This window comes from Eretmochelys imbricata, chromosome 5, assembly GCF_965152235.1.
Source record: "Eretmochelys imbricata isolate rEreImb1 chromosome 5, rEreImb1.hap1, whole genome shotgun sequence".
NCBI classification, from domain to species: Eukaryota; Metazoa; Chordata; order Testudines; family Cheloniidae; genus Eretmochelys; species Eretmochelys imbricata.
In genome coordinates this window covers 16,437,065-16,449,855 of record NC_135576.1, presented here as the reverse complement: position 1 = coordinate 16,449,855, position 12,791 = coordinate 16,437,065, and the positions used below count along the sequence as shown (strand labels likewise).

At 44.6% G+C, this 12,791-nt stretch overlaps 1 protein-coding gene across 1 annotated transcript in view; it reads right to left on the bottom strand.

Annotated features, from left to right (window-relative positions):
* LOC144264811 (tetraspanin-36-like) overlaps positions 1-12,791 on the bottom strand; it is a 37,507-nt gene that overhangs the window by 4,830 nt on the left and 19,886 nt on the right. Inside the window, exons 2-5 of the mRNA XM_077816671.1 lie at positions 11,701-11,892; positions 8,320-8,394; positions 6,649-6,744; positions 5,582-5,734 (exon numbers count right to left, since the gene is read on the bottom strand). Coding sequence (XP_077672797.1) covers positions 5,582-5,734; positions 6,649-6,744; positions 8,320-8,394; positions 11,701-11,892 — 516 coding nt within the window. The remainder of the gene's footprint in view (positions 1-5,581; positions 5,735-6,648; positions 6,745-8,319; positions 8,395-11,700; positions 11,893-12,791) is intronic.

Sequence of the window (12,791 nt, the reverse complement as noted above, 5' to 3'; positions counted from 1 at the left end):
TATGTAAGGCCAAGTCTACACTACAAGTTTTTGTTGACACAAGTTACGTCAGCATACAGTCGCTGCAGTTAGTAGACTGCTTGTGCGCATGCATACTTGGTTCCTTTTGTTGGCGCTGTGCATACTCACCAGGAGTGCTTATACAGATTCATAGTGCAATGCACCATGGACAGGTATCCCAGTGTGCAACCCACCACTATCCAGTCTTTTAGGAAGTGTTGGCATTGCACAGTGGGGCAGAAATGAGTTGTGCAGGGATGAGTAGGAGCAAGGGGTCAGCTTCCCAGCAGCTAACTGTCTCCATCCCATAAAAGTCCTCTATATCCCATAATTTTCAGGCCTTTTTAAAAAATCCCATGAACTCTCGTGGCCTTCCTCACTCTCCACACAGCTCTGGACTCTTGTCATAAGTGTTGCAAGCACAGGATGCATGATCCTCCGGTACTTTCAGAGCCACAAGAAGAACTGAATCAGCGGTTTTGTCAAGGTCAGTTTGCTGTGAGACACAGCAAAAACCAATTCAAGGTTGTTGGTGGCGTTCACTGAGCAGCTGCAGACAGTGGAGCGCCGCTGCTGGGCCTGAGACATGAGCACTGACTGGTGGGATCACATCATAATGCAGACTTGCGGTGATGAACAGTGGCTGCAGAACTTTTGGATGCACAAGACCACATTCCTGCATCTGTGTGCCAAGCTCACTTCAGCCCTCCAGCACAAAGACACTAGAATGAGAGCTGCACTGACAGTGGAGCAACAGAGAAGTGGAGTGGAGATCGCACTGTGGAAACTTTCAACACCGGATTGCTACCAGTCAGTGGGAAATAATTTTATAGTTGGAAAATCCACTGGGGGGGGGGGCGGGGGGGAGGCATTGTAATGCAAATGTGCAGGACCATTCATCATCTACTACACAGGACTGTGACTCAAGGCAATGTTCAGGACACATTGGATGGATTTGCGGCAGTGGGGTTCCCAAAACTGTGGTGGAGCGATAGACGGCATGTATGTCCCTATTTTGGCACCAGCCCACCTTGCCATAGAGTACATCAACAGAAAGGGCTACTTTTCTGTGGTTACGCAGTGTTGCTGGATCACCAGGGATGTTTCATCAACATCACTGCTGGTTGGTCAGGGAAGGTGTATGACGCTTGCATGTTTAAGAGCCCAGGACTGTTCAGAAACTTTCCTTCCTGACCGGCAGATTACCATTGGCAATGTTGAAATGCCAGTAGTGATCCTAAGGGGCCCAGCCTACCCCATGCTTCCTTGGCTCAAGAAGATGTACACCAGCCTTCTTGACAGCACCAAGGAAAGATTCAAATACTGGCTGAGCAGGTGCAGAACGACTGCTGAATGTGCTTTTGGTAGATTGAAGGGATGCTGGATGCTGGTTTGTTTGCAAGATAGGATCTCAGTGAAAAAACATCCCAATGGTTACAGCTGCCTGCTGTGTCCTGCATAATATCTGTGAAACAAAGTGGGGAATGTTGCTGCCGGGATGGAGGTGGAGCAGCTGTCTGCTGGGTTTGAACAGCCAGACACAAGGGCTATTAGAAGAGCTTAACATGGAGCTATACGGTTCAGGGAGGTTTTGAAAGAGCACTTTAAAAGCAAGCCACAGTAGGTCGTTGTGATGTACTGTGCTCTATCTGGCCCTGCTGTTTTGGGGCCAGTCAGGAGTTGTGTGATGCTTGGTGTATATCTATGAATAGAACACTGTCAATGCAGCTATTAATTTTGAGGTGCTTGCTGTCCATTTATGATTATTACACTGTGTTTGTCACTGGTTCTATAAGTTGTGTCAACGTGTACAATAACACATAAGTGGGTGGTTTCAGTACCATTAGGTACTCTGCAGCATTTAAAAACAAGTTGCTCAAGCACCTGTGAGAGATAGTCTAGTAGTGATACTTGGTCCTGCCACAGAGCAATAGACTGGACTTGACTTCTCGAGGTCCCTTCCAGCCCTACATTTCTATGATTTTGTGACATGCTGTGAATTAATAAAGATTAATTACTTTCCAAAGAATAGAATTTTTTGAGAAACAAAACCAGGGCAAAGAAAAATCTGTGTGATTTAAACACAAACACATTAAAAACTTAATAAATTAATGGAACAGAATTTTAACAAGGGGAAAGAACATTCAGGTCCATTTTAGCTGCGCATACAGGAACCGTGGCTTTCACAGGTCAGCGTCTGTGAAGCTGTGGTTGTCCTTACTGTCCCCTGGGGCAGAGTGGTAGGGGAGGGAGCCCTGATGCAACATGGAATGCTGAGGTACCGAGGAGGTGTATCGAGGTGTTTAATGGAATTTTCCACAGACTGCAAAGGGAGGCAAGCCCATGACTGTAGATTCACAAGAGTCTGAAGTATCTGTATTTGCTGATGGAGAAGCCCCGTTATGTCCTCATGCATTTCCCACTCCTTTTCCTGATGGTGCTCCTGGGCCTTTCTACTGTCAGCTCTTTCCTTCTCCACACTGTCTGCAACATTCACCCTCTAGGCCCCCTGCTCACAGTCCGATGCAGCACTGGCTTGCAGGATCTCATAGAATATGTCATCCTGAGTCCTTTTCTTTATCCTCCTTATCTTGCTCGGGCGTTGCACAGGTGTGGAAGGGGAACTCTTCAAGGCTGCAACGGCAGCAGCTACAGACAAAATACACAGAGGAACCATTGTCAGTATAGTCACAATGGGAAAGCAAAAGTAAAGATTCAAAACTCCCTTCCCTTGCTTCCTTCAAGTTTTAAACAATACAGGCTTATTGACACTTCTGCTTTGGCGTGCTTGTTCATGGCACAACTCACAGCTCCAGCCATGGTGAGAACGGCCCAGAGGGTGAGGGAAATGAGGAAGGAATTGCTTGGTTGCATGAAAATGAATATATGACACTGAATACTGGCACCATTTTCCACAGGAAGTAGAGATTTTAACTGATATCTCACTCCTGAGGGTGACAAGAGCACAGTTGCTGCTGTTGTCCCAAAGCCACCCGGGCCCATATGCTGCTAGCCTGTGTACTGCTGACAGGCATGGGAAAGTGTCCTACCACAGAGGAAGAAATAAGGCTGTCATCCCTTGAATCCTTCAGGAGAAGATTGCAGAGTATCTCCATGTAAGTTTCACTGAGATCTCTGGAAGATTCCAGGGACATCCTTGTGTACATAAACAAACTGCACCCCAAGCCCTGACTGCCTAACTCTAGAGGGGAATGAAAAGCAGATAACAATGCTACCTCTGTGTTGTGACAGTGTGTATCCCCAACACACCCCTTGCACACTACCATAATAATCTTTGTATAAAGGTATGCCTTGCGAGGTATCATTTGAAAACTCAATTTGTTGGTCAATATATTCAGATAAAGAACGTGTGGCGACATGGTATGCAAAGTTATAAGATTCCACTGTATGGTGTTGTTAGCACACGTTCCAAACCACAGTGCTGCCCAGACAGAAGCTGACAAACAAGACTGTCTCAAACGAAAGAATGTGTGCTGTGCTTAATTTTCATTTAAGCAACAAAGAGAGTCATCAAGCACAAGGTGGGAAAACCAGCAGAAGATATCCTCCATTGTAGACTTTTTGTCTCCTGAAACTCAACTGGAAGAGAGAACTAACACTGTGAAAATGAGGGACTAACCCCCCAAGACACCTCTCCTCCTTTTCCTCTCACTCTCTGTCCATTGATTCACTGCACCAGAAGGAACAAAGGACGCAACCATTACACAGAAAAAGGGGTACTGGCCTAGAAGTTCAGACAGTAAAACTGTTGAGACCATGTGATGAGAGAAACTTTGCTTTGAATTTAACATAGTTTGTTATGTTAGTCATGAGTTGCATTTTATCTTTATTTCTCTTGTAACCATTTCTAGCTTTTTTGCCTCCTTACTTGTATTCACTTAAACTCTCTCTCTCTGTGGTTAATAAACTTGATTTATTGTTTTATGTAAGGCAGTGTGTTTGAACTGAAGTGTTTGGGAAACTCCATTTGGGATAATAGGATTTGTGCATATAAAATGCACGGACTTTATATGAGCTTGTATTGTCCAGGAGAGGACTGGGCAGTACAAGACGTACATTTCTGGGGAAAAGTCTGCACTGGGAGTGTGCTGGCGTCACCCTGCAGTATAACTCAAGCAGATAAAAGCCCGAGTATGGCCAGCAGGTTGCAAGTCGCACACAGACATAGCTGGGAGTAATTTACAAGAGGCTGTTTGTGAGCAGTCCAGGAGTGGAGGCAATAACAGCAAAGGCACTCCACATTAGAGGGCTGGGGCGACACAGCTGTTCATTAGTCTAGATTGTACCCTGGGTATGTCTCGTTGTACTGCTACCTCTTCTAGGATGAGTAAATTAATTAAAGTCAATAGCTGTGTCCTGTTAAGTTGGGGGTGCCATCATCACATCATTGTAATGGAAAATGCAATTACACACTTACCCGAGGTTCCATTCCCCGCACTGGGCTCGCCCATGCTCGACTGCTGGGACTGAGTAGACTGCAGTGAGGCTTCAAAGAGGTCTCGCGGCCTAGCTGTACACCCTCACTCATATGTCCCCCATCCTCCTCATCCTCGCTGTTCATGGCAGGGGTCTGTGGTTGGGCTCCTCGGAGGTATCCACAGTGGTCTTCATGGGTGAGGGAGGGGGTGTCTCCACCAAGTATGGCCTGCAGCTCTTTGTAAAAGCGGCAGGTCTGCGGCTCAGCACCAGCTCAGCTGTTGGCCTCCTTGGCCTTCTGATATGCCTGATGCAGTTCCTTCACTTTCACACAGCTCGGCTGCTGGTCCCTGTCATAGCCCTTCTCCTGCATCCCCTGTGCAATCTGCTCATGGATGTCCACGTTTCTAGGGCTGGGCCGTAGCTGTGCCTGCACAGTCTCTTCTCCCCACAGGCCCAGCAGACCCAGTACGTCCTGTCTACCCCAAGCCAGAGCATGTAGCTACCATGGTCAGCAGCACGGTTACACACAGCAGTGGAGAGCTGCTAGGTGTGCTCACCAAGCTGGACAATCAGAAAAAGGTATTTCAAAATTTGCAGGGCTTTAAAGGAGGACAGGGCCTTCCAGTCTCTGTGACCCCTGGGCAGTGGAGTTCACAGCTTTGCCCAGAGTGGTCAGTGCTAGACATTGTGGGACAGCCATTAGAGACTGTTAGGGTCAACACAGGTGCTGCTTCGAGCGCAATACATCGAGGCGGTGTTAGTGAGTTGCTGTTACAAGGCGCTTACATCAGTGGGAGACAAATTTAAGTGTAGACACATGCCCAGCTAGGTCAATGCAAGGCAATGCAACCTAACTTTGCAGTGCAGACCAGGCCTAAGGAGGGGATTAGCTAAATGGAAAGACAAAGGAAAGGAGGGGGCAGAACAGGTTGGAACAAAGAGCCAATCAGCTCAGGAAAAAGAATGTTTAGACTAAAAACCATAGAAAATAGTCTGATGAGATCCTCAATGTCTGCGAGTCCCTGCTTGGGCTGCTTTTTGCAGCTGCTCTGCTAGCTTCAGCCTCTGGCTGGCTCAGAGGAATCTAATGAGATCACAGCCCATGGTGGCAGTTTCCAGTTTCAGGGTAATTTATCCTCACCTGTGTATTGAGATCCTGTGGCTCATTCAGTTGTCCTGTGCAGTTCTTAATATCTTGTTTGCAGCAGCTCAGAGGAACACTGTTATTGCCAGTGGTATTAAACCACTGGGTGGTTGTCCAGTCGGTGTAGTTAGTTACTCCACAACATCGAAGCTGTGAAACAACAAGTAACTAAATGAATGCAAACCGAGCTAAGTTCTACCATTCTTAGGAATGTCATGCAGGTAAGTCTCTGCAAGATGCTGACTAATAAAAAAATTACAGTACTCTAAAGTAATCCATCAAAACAGCACAGTCACACTGTTGTAAGGTGTAGTGAATTAGACCACTACAGTAGTGGGGTTTGTTTGTTTGTTTTTTAAAGGCAAGTGCCCTCCAGTCCCATTGAAATCAGAGTACAGAGCTCTCAGCCCTGCACAGGTTTTGGCCCCTACAGCACTTTTCTTCTGCTGCTACTGTACATAGTCTGAAAATAATGGAAGGAGGAAAAGGGAAGTTGCTTCATCAGCATATGAACTACAGACAGAACACAAACAAGATCAGAAGTACATCCTTTTCTTTTGTTAGTAATATTATTTGTGTAGCTACAATCACCAGGGAGGATGGATTTATACAAAAATCTCAGTACATCAAGAAGCTACCAGTAGATAAAACAGACCAAATTTCCACAGTACAATAAAAATTCCTAATATTTATTCATTAGGGAAAGTTCCGATACTATGGTGAAACGTAGCAGCATAGGACCTAAGGCAGAAGAAATTCCTGTGGACGACCATTTAAGCACACTCATTTAGGGCCTGATCTATAGCCCATTTAAGTCAATAGTAGTCTTTCTTAAGTCCGTTCACTTAAATGGACTTTGGATCAGGGCCCTATGGTTCAAACCTGCAAGGAGCTGAGTACTCTCAATTGCCACTGAAGTGAATAAGGACCGACAGTGCTGAGCATTTTGCAGAACAGGTTTTAGAAAGTAGCAGGCTGATTTCCCCCTAAAGGCTGCATGCACAGTTTAATGTCTACGGGACATCTTTAAATCATTCTCAGCAGTAGATCAGAAGTTTTCCTACCTGTTCTTGCAAGTAATCCACAACACCAGACTCTGGACTTGTCCCGTCATATTTCTGGAAGACTGTGTGCATTGTGCCTTGCACATCTGTTTTTACCTGAAATGAGAAAACACAGTGCATATTCTGTATCAGGACAGCAGCTCAGAAGCTTCTAAAATGGAAATTTTAGAAGATTCCTAGACCCAGCAAAATTGAGTGCAATGAAAAGTGAAGTAATGCTTTTGGTAAAATACTGGTGCCACTTAACCCTGCTGGCATTCTTGGACATAAATAATTCTCTTATTGACTTTCAGAACCCTCTTCTGTGAACATTCATGACAGCAAGCTGATTAGAAGGTTGCTCTGATACCTAAGCTAAGTACTACCCATCTCCATCTTCTTTCAGAAAAATCCACACATTATTTAGGGTTTCGTTCTACACAGCACGTGTCTGGCCTATTCTGTACTCACTCTCCACCCTTCTATCCTGAAGAATTGAGAATAAAGATTCAGAGGTGAGAAGATGGGTGGGAGAAAACAAATTCACAGAAGGAGACTGTGACGTTCTGCTCAGGACACTTAGAGCTGTAAGCCACTGTGTTACCTCTCTGCCTCAGCAAGAGTGAGGTTTTACTGGAATTTAAACTGCCTCAGCTCCCTGCTACACCAGTCTATTTACCTCAGCAGCAAATTCCTCAAGACTCTTCCAATCTAAACCTTGCTTTGCAGGTAACAATGAGTGAACCCCAGTTCCTGAGTTCTCCCAGAGACATCTCTCTGCAGTGTCTAGTCCCTGTCACTGTGACACTCATAGAAATTAAGTTTGCTGCCTCCAAAGAGACAGGGTACACACCAGCCTGTCAGTTTAGTTGAGGACTCACACTTGCTTCACTACAACAGCACTGAGATGGTCTACAGTAAAACTAAGAATAAGTTTATTAGCAAGAGAAAAAGAGACAGGTTACAAACAAAACAAAACGCAACACACTTTCTAGTGTCTAAAACTTAATTTTAGCAAGTTACAATCTTTGCCTAGCAGTTTTCTTACTTACATCAAGCTAGCAGCATCTCTAGCCCTCCAGGCAAGGGGATCCACCTTCCACAGGACCAGAGGGTACTGTATCCCATGTCCCGTAAGTGATGGATAAACAAAATCTCTTTTTGCTCCCATTATATTACCCAAAGTCCATTGTCTCTGCCTCAAGAGCCAGGAGGGCTTCTGAAGATGCAGACTCTGACAACCGGTGAGTTCACTAAGCTCCTTCCGCCATTGCTTGTTAGTTTGTTTGCTTTGTTTACCTCACATGTAAATATACTTTCATTGTCCTCTGCCTGTAACCATGTTAGTCAGGCAGGGGAATCCACATTCCTTTGTCTAGGACAGGCTCAATGTATGACTCCCAAACACATTTTAAGAACATATTTCCAGCACACATACATAACTCTTTACACGTCATCCATACATGTATCACACAATGATATTCATGACCAGTGTGTCCCCAGCTTTTATATGATACCTTACTTAATACATTTTTATAGAACAATAAAGTTATATACAATCAGTTGATTCAACTGCTTTTTCTTTGGGGTCCAGAACCTCATTTCTCACCCTGAAGTGTCTGGACCCTGATTGTCCCAGAGAGCCCTTCTTTTTCTTCGGTATTAGAATAGACGTACTAATTTTTAGCTTACCTTTTCTCTGTAAATGAATCCCATAACAAAAGCTGCCACTTCTGCAATAAAGATAATCAGGATAATGACCAGGAACTGAAATCAGAAGAGAGGTACGGTAAGGAGGATGGCCAGAGTGTTTGAATCAAAATGCAAATTTAGTGCTAAACAAGCCAGGCAAAGCATGGTGTTATTATCCAGTGTTGTCTCTCCAAACAGAAAGAGCTCCAGAAATTTCTGTGAAACAGCATCAGAATATAACACCTGAATGGGTTAATAATCAGGGCTTCATGGGATCTCAAAGACTTATTTCAAAGAATAACTACACCACAAAAAGTATATTTATACTAGGAACATTTATCAACCATGGGTTACTGTGAAAGGATGCATCAATTTCACAGTGGCCAGTAAGGAGTTAACTAGTGTCTCACATCTCTATTAGCCCCAGCCTGTTGGAGGATGTGTTAAGCTCGGGGAGGAATAAAAGGAAGGAGCCCAGTGCAGCTGGGAGAGGGAGATCTAGGAGAGAGGTGGTCTGGAGCCCCCCTCTGTGGAAAGTGCCTGATAAGAACCATGCAGAGGGAGAACTGTGAGAAAAGCTACAAGAGCCGAGAGAGGCAGAGTTGCTGAAATGTTGTGTCATGCACAGCACAAGGGGGTCCTCGAGGATGGTGACAGTGCCCTTGGCTCTTCCTGGAGTTGAAAACAGTTTGGCCAACAGGGTAGACAGAACTAAACTGTCTTCAGTACTCATTCAAAAAAAGCATGCTCCACCCCTACCGGGAAGATTCTGGTCTCTGACCACCCAAGACTTTGGAAAGAGGAGTCTGGCATACTTTCTGCAAAGGATTCATTCCTGGTTATACTATGCAAGAAACCTTTTCCCCCTTTGAGGGGACCAGGAGGGGCCTGTGGTTAACATCTGTTGACAACACAGGTCACGCTCCTCCTGCAGATGGTGCCAAACTGTTCTTGATTTTCAAAACTAAGGGCTAGATCCTCAGCTGGCGAACACTGGTATTGTTCCATTGAAATGAATGGAGCTGTGATTATTTACACCAGCTGGGGAGCTGGTCCTGACTGTGCAAAGCTCCTTTTAGACAGAAGAGCGGTAAAGTTAATTGAAAATGGCTGACCTGCTGCTACCTTTCCAATTATCAGGTACAAGACGGAGCTGCCTGAGAAAACACAGCAGCTGTGTTGCTGCTGTTTGTTTTGTACCATAGAACAGCAGATCTGACTGATAAAGTGTGGGTCAGGAAACTACCATTTTGTTATTCACAGGCAGCTATAGCCTGATGCAAAGAGCCATTTGCAATGGCCTGAGGAGGAGCAAGGCTACAGACCAGGTTAGGATGGCTGGTCTACCCGTAGCTACTGACAGGTTCACCTTCCTCTCAATCAACAAGCATTGGTCACTGCCAGAGGTAAGACACAAGATCAGACGAGTGCTTCATTAAATCCAATGTGCCAAATCCTCTGATGCTAGTATATAAGACTTGTCAGTTTTGCAAGAACGCTGTACTTGTTATTGAGGAACTGAAAGCTAAGTAACCATTACTATTTCCTCATTAAATGTACAGACAGTTCTGTGTACCTTTCAAGCTAATCCTACACCATGGCTCATTTTCCCTAACCTCACTGCGAGAACTGCCCATGTGCCTAAATTGAGACAGTTTTCTTTTCCCTAATACAGGAAAAGCTTTTCAATAAAGAAACCATGGCGCAAAAAAGAAACCTGGCACTTCTTGATGATCAGATCCCCTCCCTTGCGACGTGACTCGGGGCACTGAACTGAGGGTTGAGGGGGTCAAAAGACATACATTTATGCCTGGCTCTGCTAATGATTTGCTGTGTCACTTTGGGAAAGTCACTTCAATGCTTTGGATTTCCAGCTCCCCTTTGCAAAATGGGGACAACAATACGTACACACCTTTGCAAAGTGCTTTGGGATCTGGAAAGATTGTGAACTAAAGCAATCCATTTTACCACAACTGTCAGTCAGAAGATGAGGCTCAATTTATTCCTACTCCTAAAGAATGAGGAGAGACCACCTTCAAGAAACAGGTTACCCCTGGGCCCTCCCTGCAGCCAAGAACCACGGCCACCAGTTTGTGTGCTGACCCAGTTTTGAAAGCTAATAACAGAATTGCCTATCATCCCCAAGTTTTCAAGACAGTCCCAAATTCTGTGAGTCTGTCCCATGTCTTCCATACCAAGTTTATCGAGTGCTTAATGAGCCTGAGATTTGTTATATTATACACAATATCAATCCTTTGTGATGCATTAATATTGCAGGATGACACAGACGTTTCACTGCACTGTGATGTCACAGAGATTGAGCTACCCATCTGGGTTAGTGGCCTATACCTTAGGACTTAAATACTCGAAGCTCATGCAAACCAGAGGTTCAGATCCTAGTAGGGTTCTTTCAACCCTTCATTTTTTCTGAAGTAGAACCGAATTCCACATAATTTACTCTGAGGATCTCTCTGATGATGCCTTTAAAAAAACACAAGGTCTTCCTCTGTGCTGCATGGACAATGAGGATCCCATTGCACTTTTTACAAGAATGGGGGTTTGCTCCTTGTGCCTTTGGCCAAAATTAACCAATCTCTCATCCCTGATATTGTGCAGGGCCCTCTATCCCAGAAGGGTCTTTAGTGATGCAGCAGGTATTTATGACTTCAGACTGGTCCTCAGCTTCAGAAATTTGCACTAGATTTGTGGAAACTGTTTACACACAAACTGCAAACCACCTAAAACATGCCTGGTTACAGGTTTTATTACAAGCTCAACACAAAGATCTAGACTACACCTGGAAAGGTTTGCTGGTATAGTTATCCCGACAAACTATTACTACCCTACCCTACCCAAAGAGAGCTTTTGTCAGTATAGCTCATAGTAGTTTTTCAATCAAAATAAGTGATACTGGCAAACAAACTCTTGCTGGTATAACAATGTCTATGCTAAGATTTTGCTGATGTAAAAATGTCACTAAAAATTACACCCCTGACCAATATCATAAACCAACATAAGTTTTAAGGGTAGACCTGGCCAAAAATTAGGTTCTTTAAAGCTGCTTTGCTGAAGCAGAACAAATGGACTGAAACCAAATATTTGTGAAATAGAAGAGCTATATTCCACACAGCACTGCTCTGGGCACCCCCAACTTATAATGTTCCAAGTTTTCTTTCCGTGCCTGAAAAGTGGCTATCAGTCTATTTAGGTTTTACACAGTCCCATCATTGTAGTACCAATCTAAGGCTGCTTAATGAAGTGCTGCGTCATCTGCAGTAGAACCAATATATTGCAGTGGAGCTTGACTCTGCCCCGCACCTCATTTAGCCAGCTTTCGGGACGCTGTATGAAACGGATCATGGCTGAATGCGCAATACTTACAAGTCCTAGCCCAACACGTGACTCCCGGATAGTGGCACAGCAGCCGATCAGCCCAATGATAAACATCACTACAGCAACACAAATGATGATCACTGCTGGCAGCATGGCGTACTTGTCCTGCACAAAGCTGTCATAATTCTTGTAGGTGTTAATAACATATCCCCCAACGTAGCCAAGACCAGCTGCTGCGCCCTGAAATGCAAAAATAAAATACTCAGGGTTATTTGTTAAATGTCTTCCTGGGATAATAAATGCAGAAAATATTGGCCTTTTCATTGCAGTCACTATGCAATGAAAAGACCTGGAAAAACATAGGGGTCTGAAAGTAGCAACTAAACCAAACTCTCACACATAGATTAAATTCAGTTCTGGTGTCAGCAGATGCAACAGCTAGTATCATTAGTGGGAGCTGTTCCTGCTTGTATCAGTGCTGAATTTGCCCTGGAGTCATTAGATCTAATTTTCAGGAGGATTGTTGAAGAGTAGCACAATAAACAAGTACAAAAAGTCCAGGGTATCTTTCATAGGGACTCGCCTATTTCAATTGTCTGTATTATTTTAAAAAAACCTAATTTATAAAATAATAAATAATAACTTCTTGCCTCAGCTGAGCTCTCTTGGACCTGCAAAATTAGTTGGGATGTGTAGATCTGCTAAATCTCGGAAATATGTAAGAATTTCTAAAAGTTTTTGTTTATTAACTATGTTTGTGGTCTTGTGATGGAGAGGGGGATTTTCTTATTTTCTTAATGGTTTGCATGAAGAGTGTGGGTGACTCGATTTCCCTGTGTGTTGCTGGTTTAACAAGGTGGTGGAAGAGGGTGTTTGCTGTTGCAGAGGACCAGGTGTGACCTCGCCTAGCAGGCTGGACCCTGGACAACAGCCTGGACACAGTGATCCAGAGGCTGCCCCATTTTGGCAACCAACCAGTTCTGGCCAGTGGGAGGACAAAGGAGCTGAGGAGAGAGGGCCCCAGTGAGCTGAAAGGCAGCCACAGCCATAGGTGCTGGAACTAGGGGTGCAGGGGGTGCTGCAGCACCTCCTGGCTTGAAGGGGTTTCCATCATACACAGGGTTTACAGTTTGGTTCAA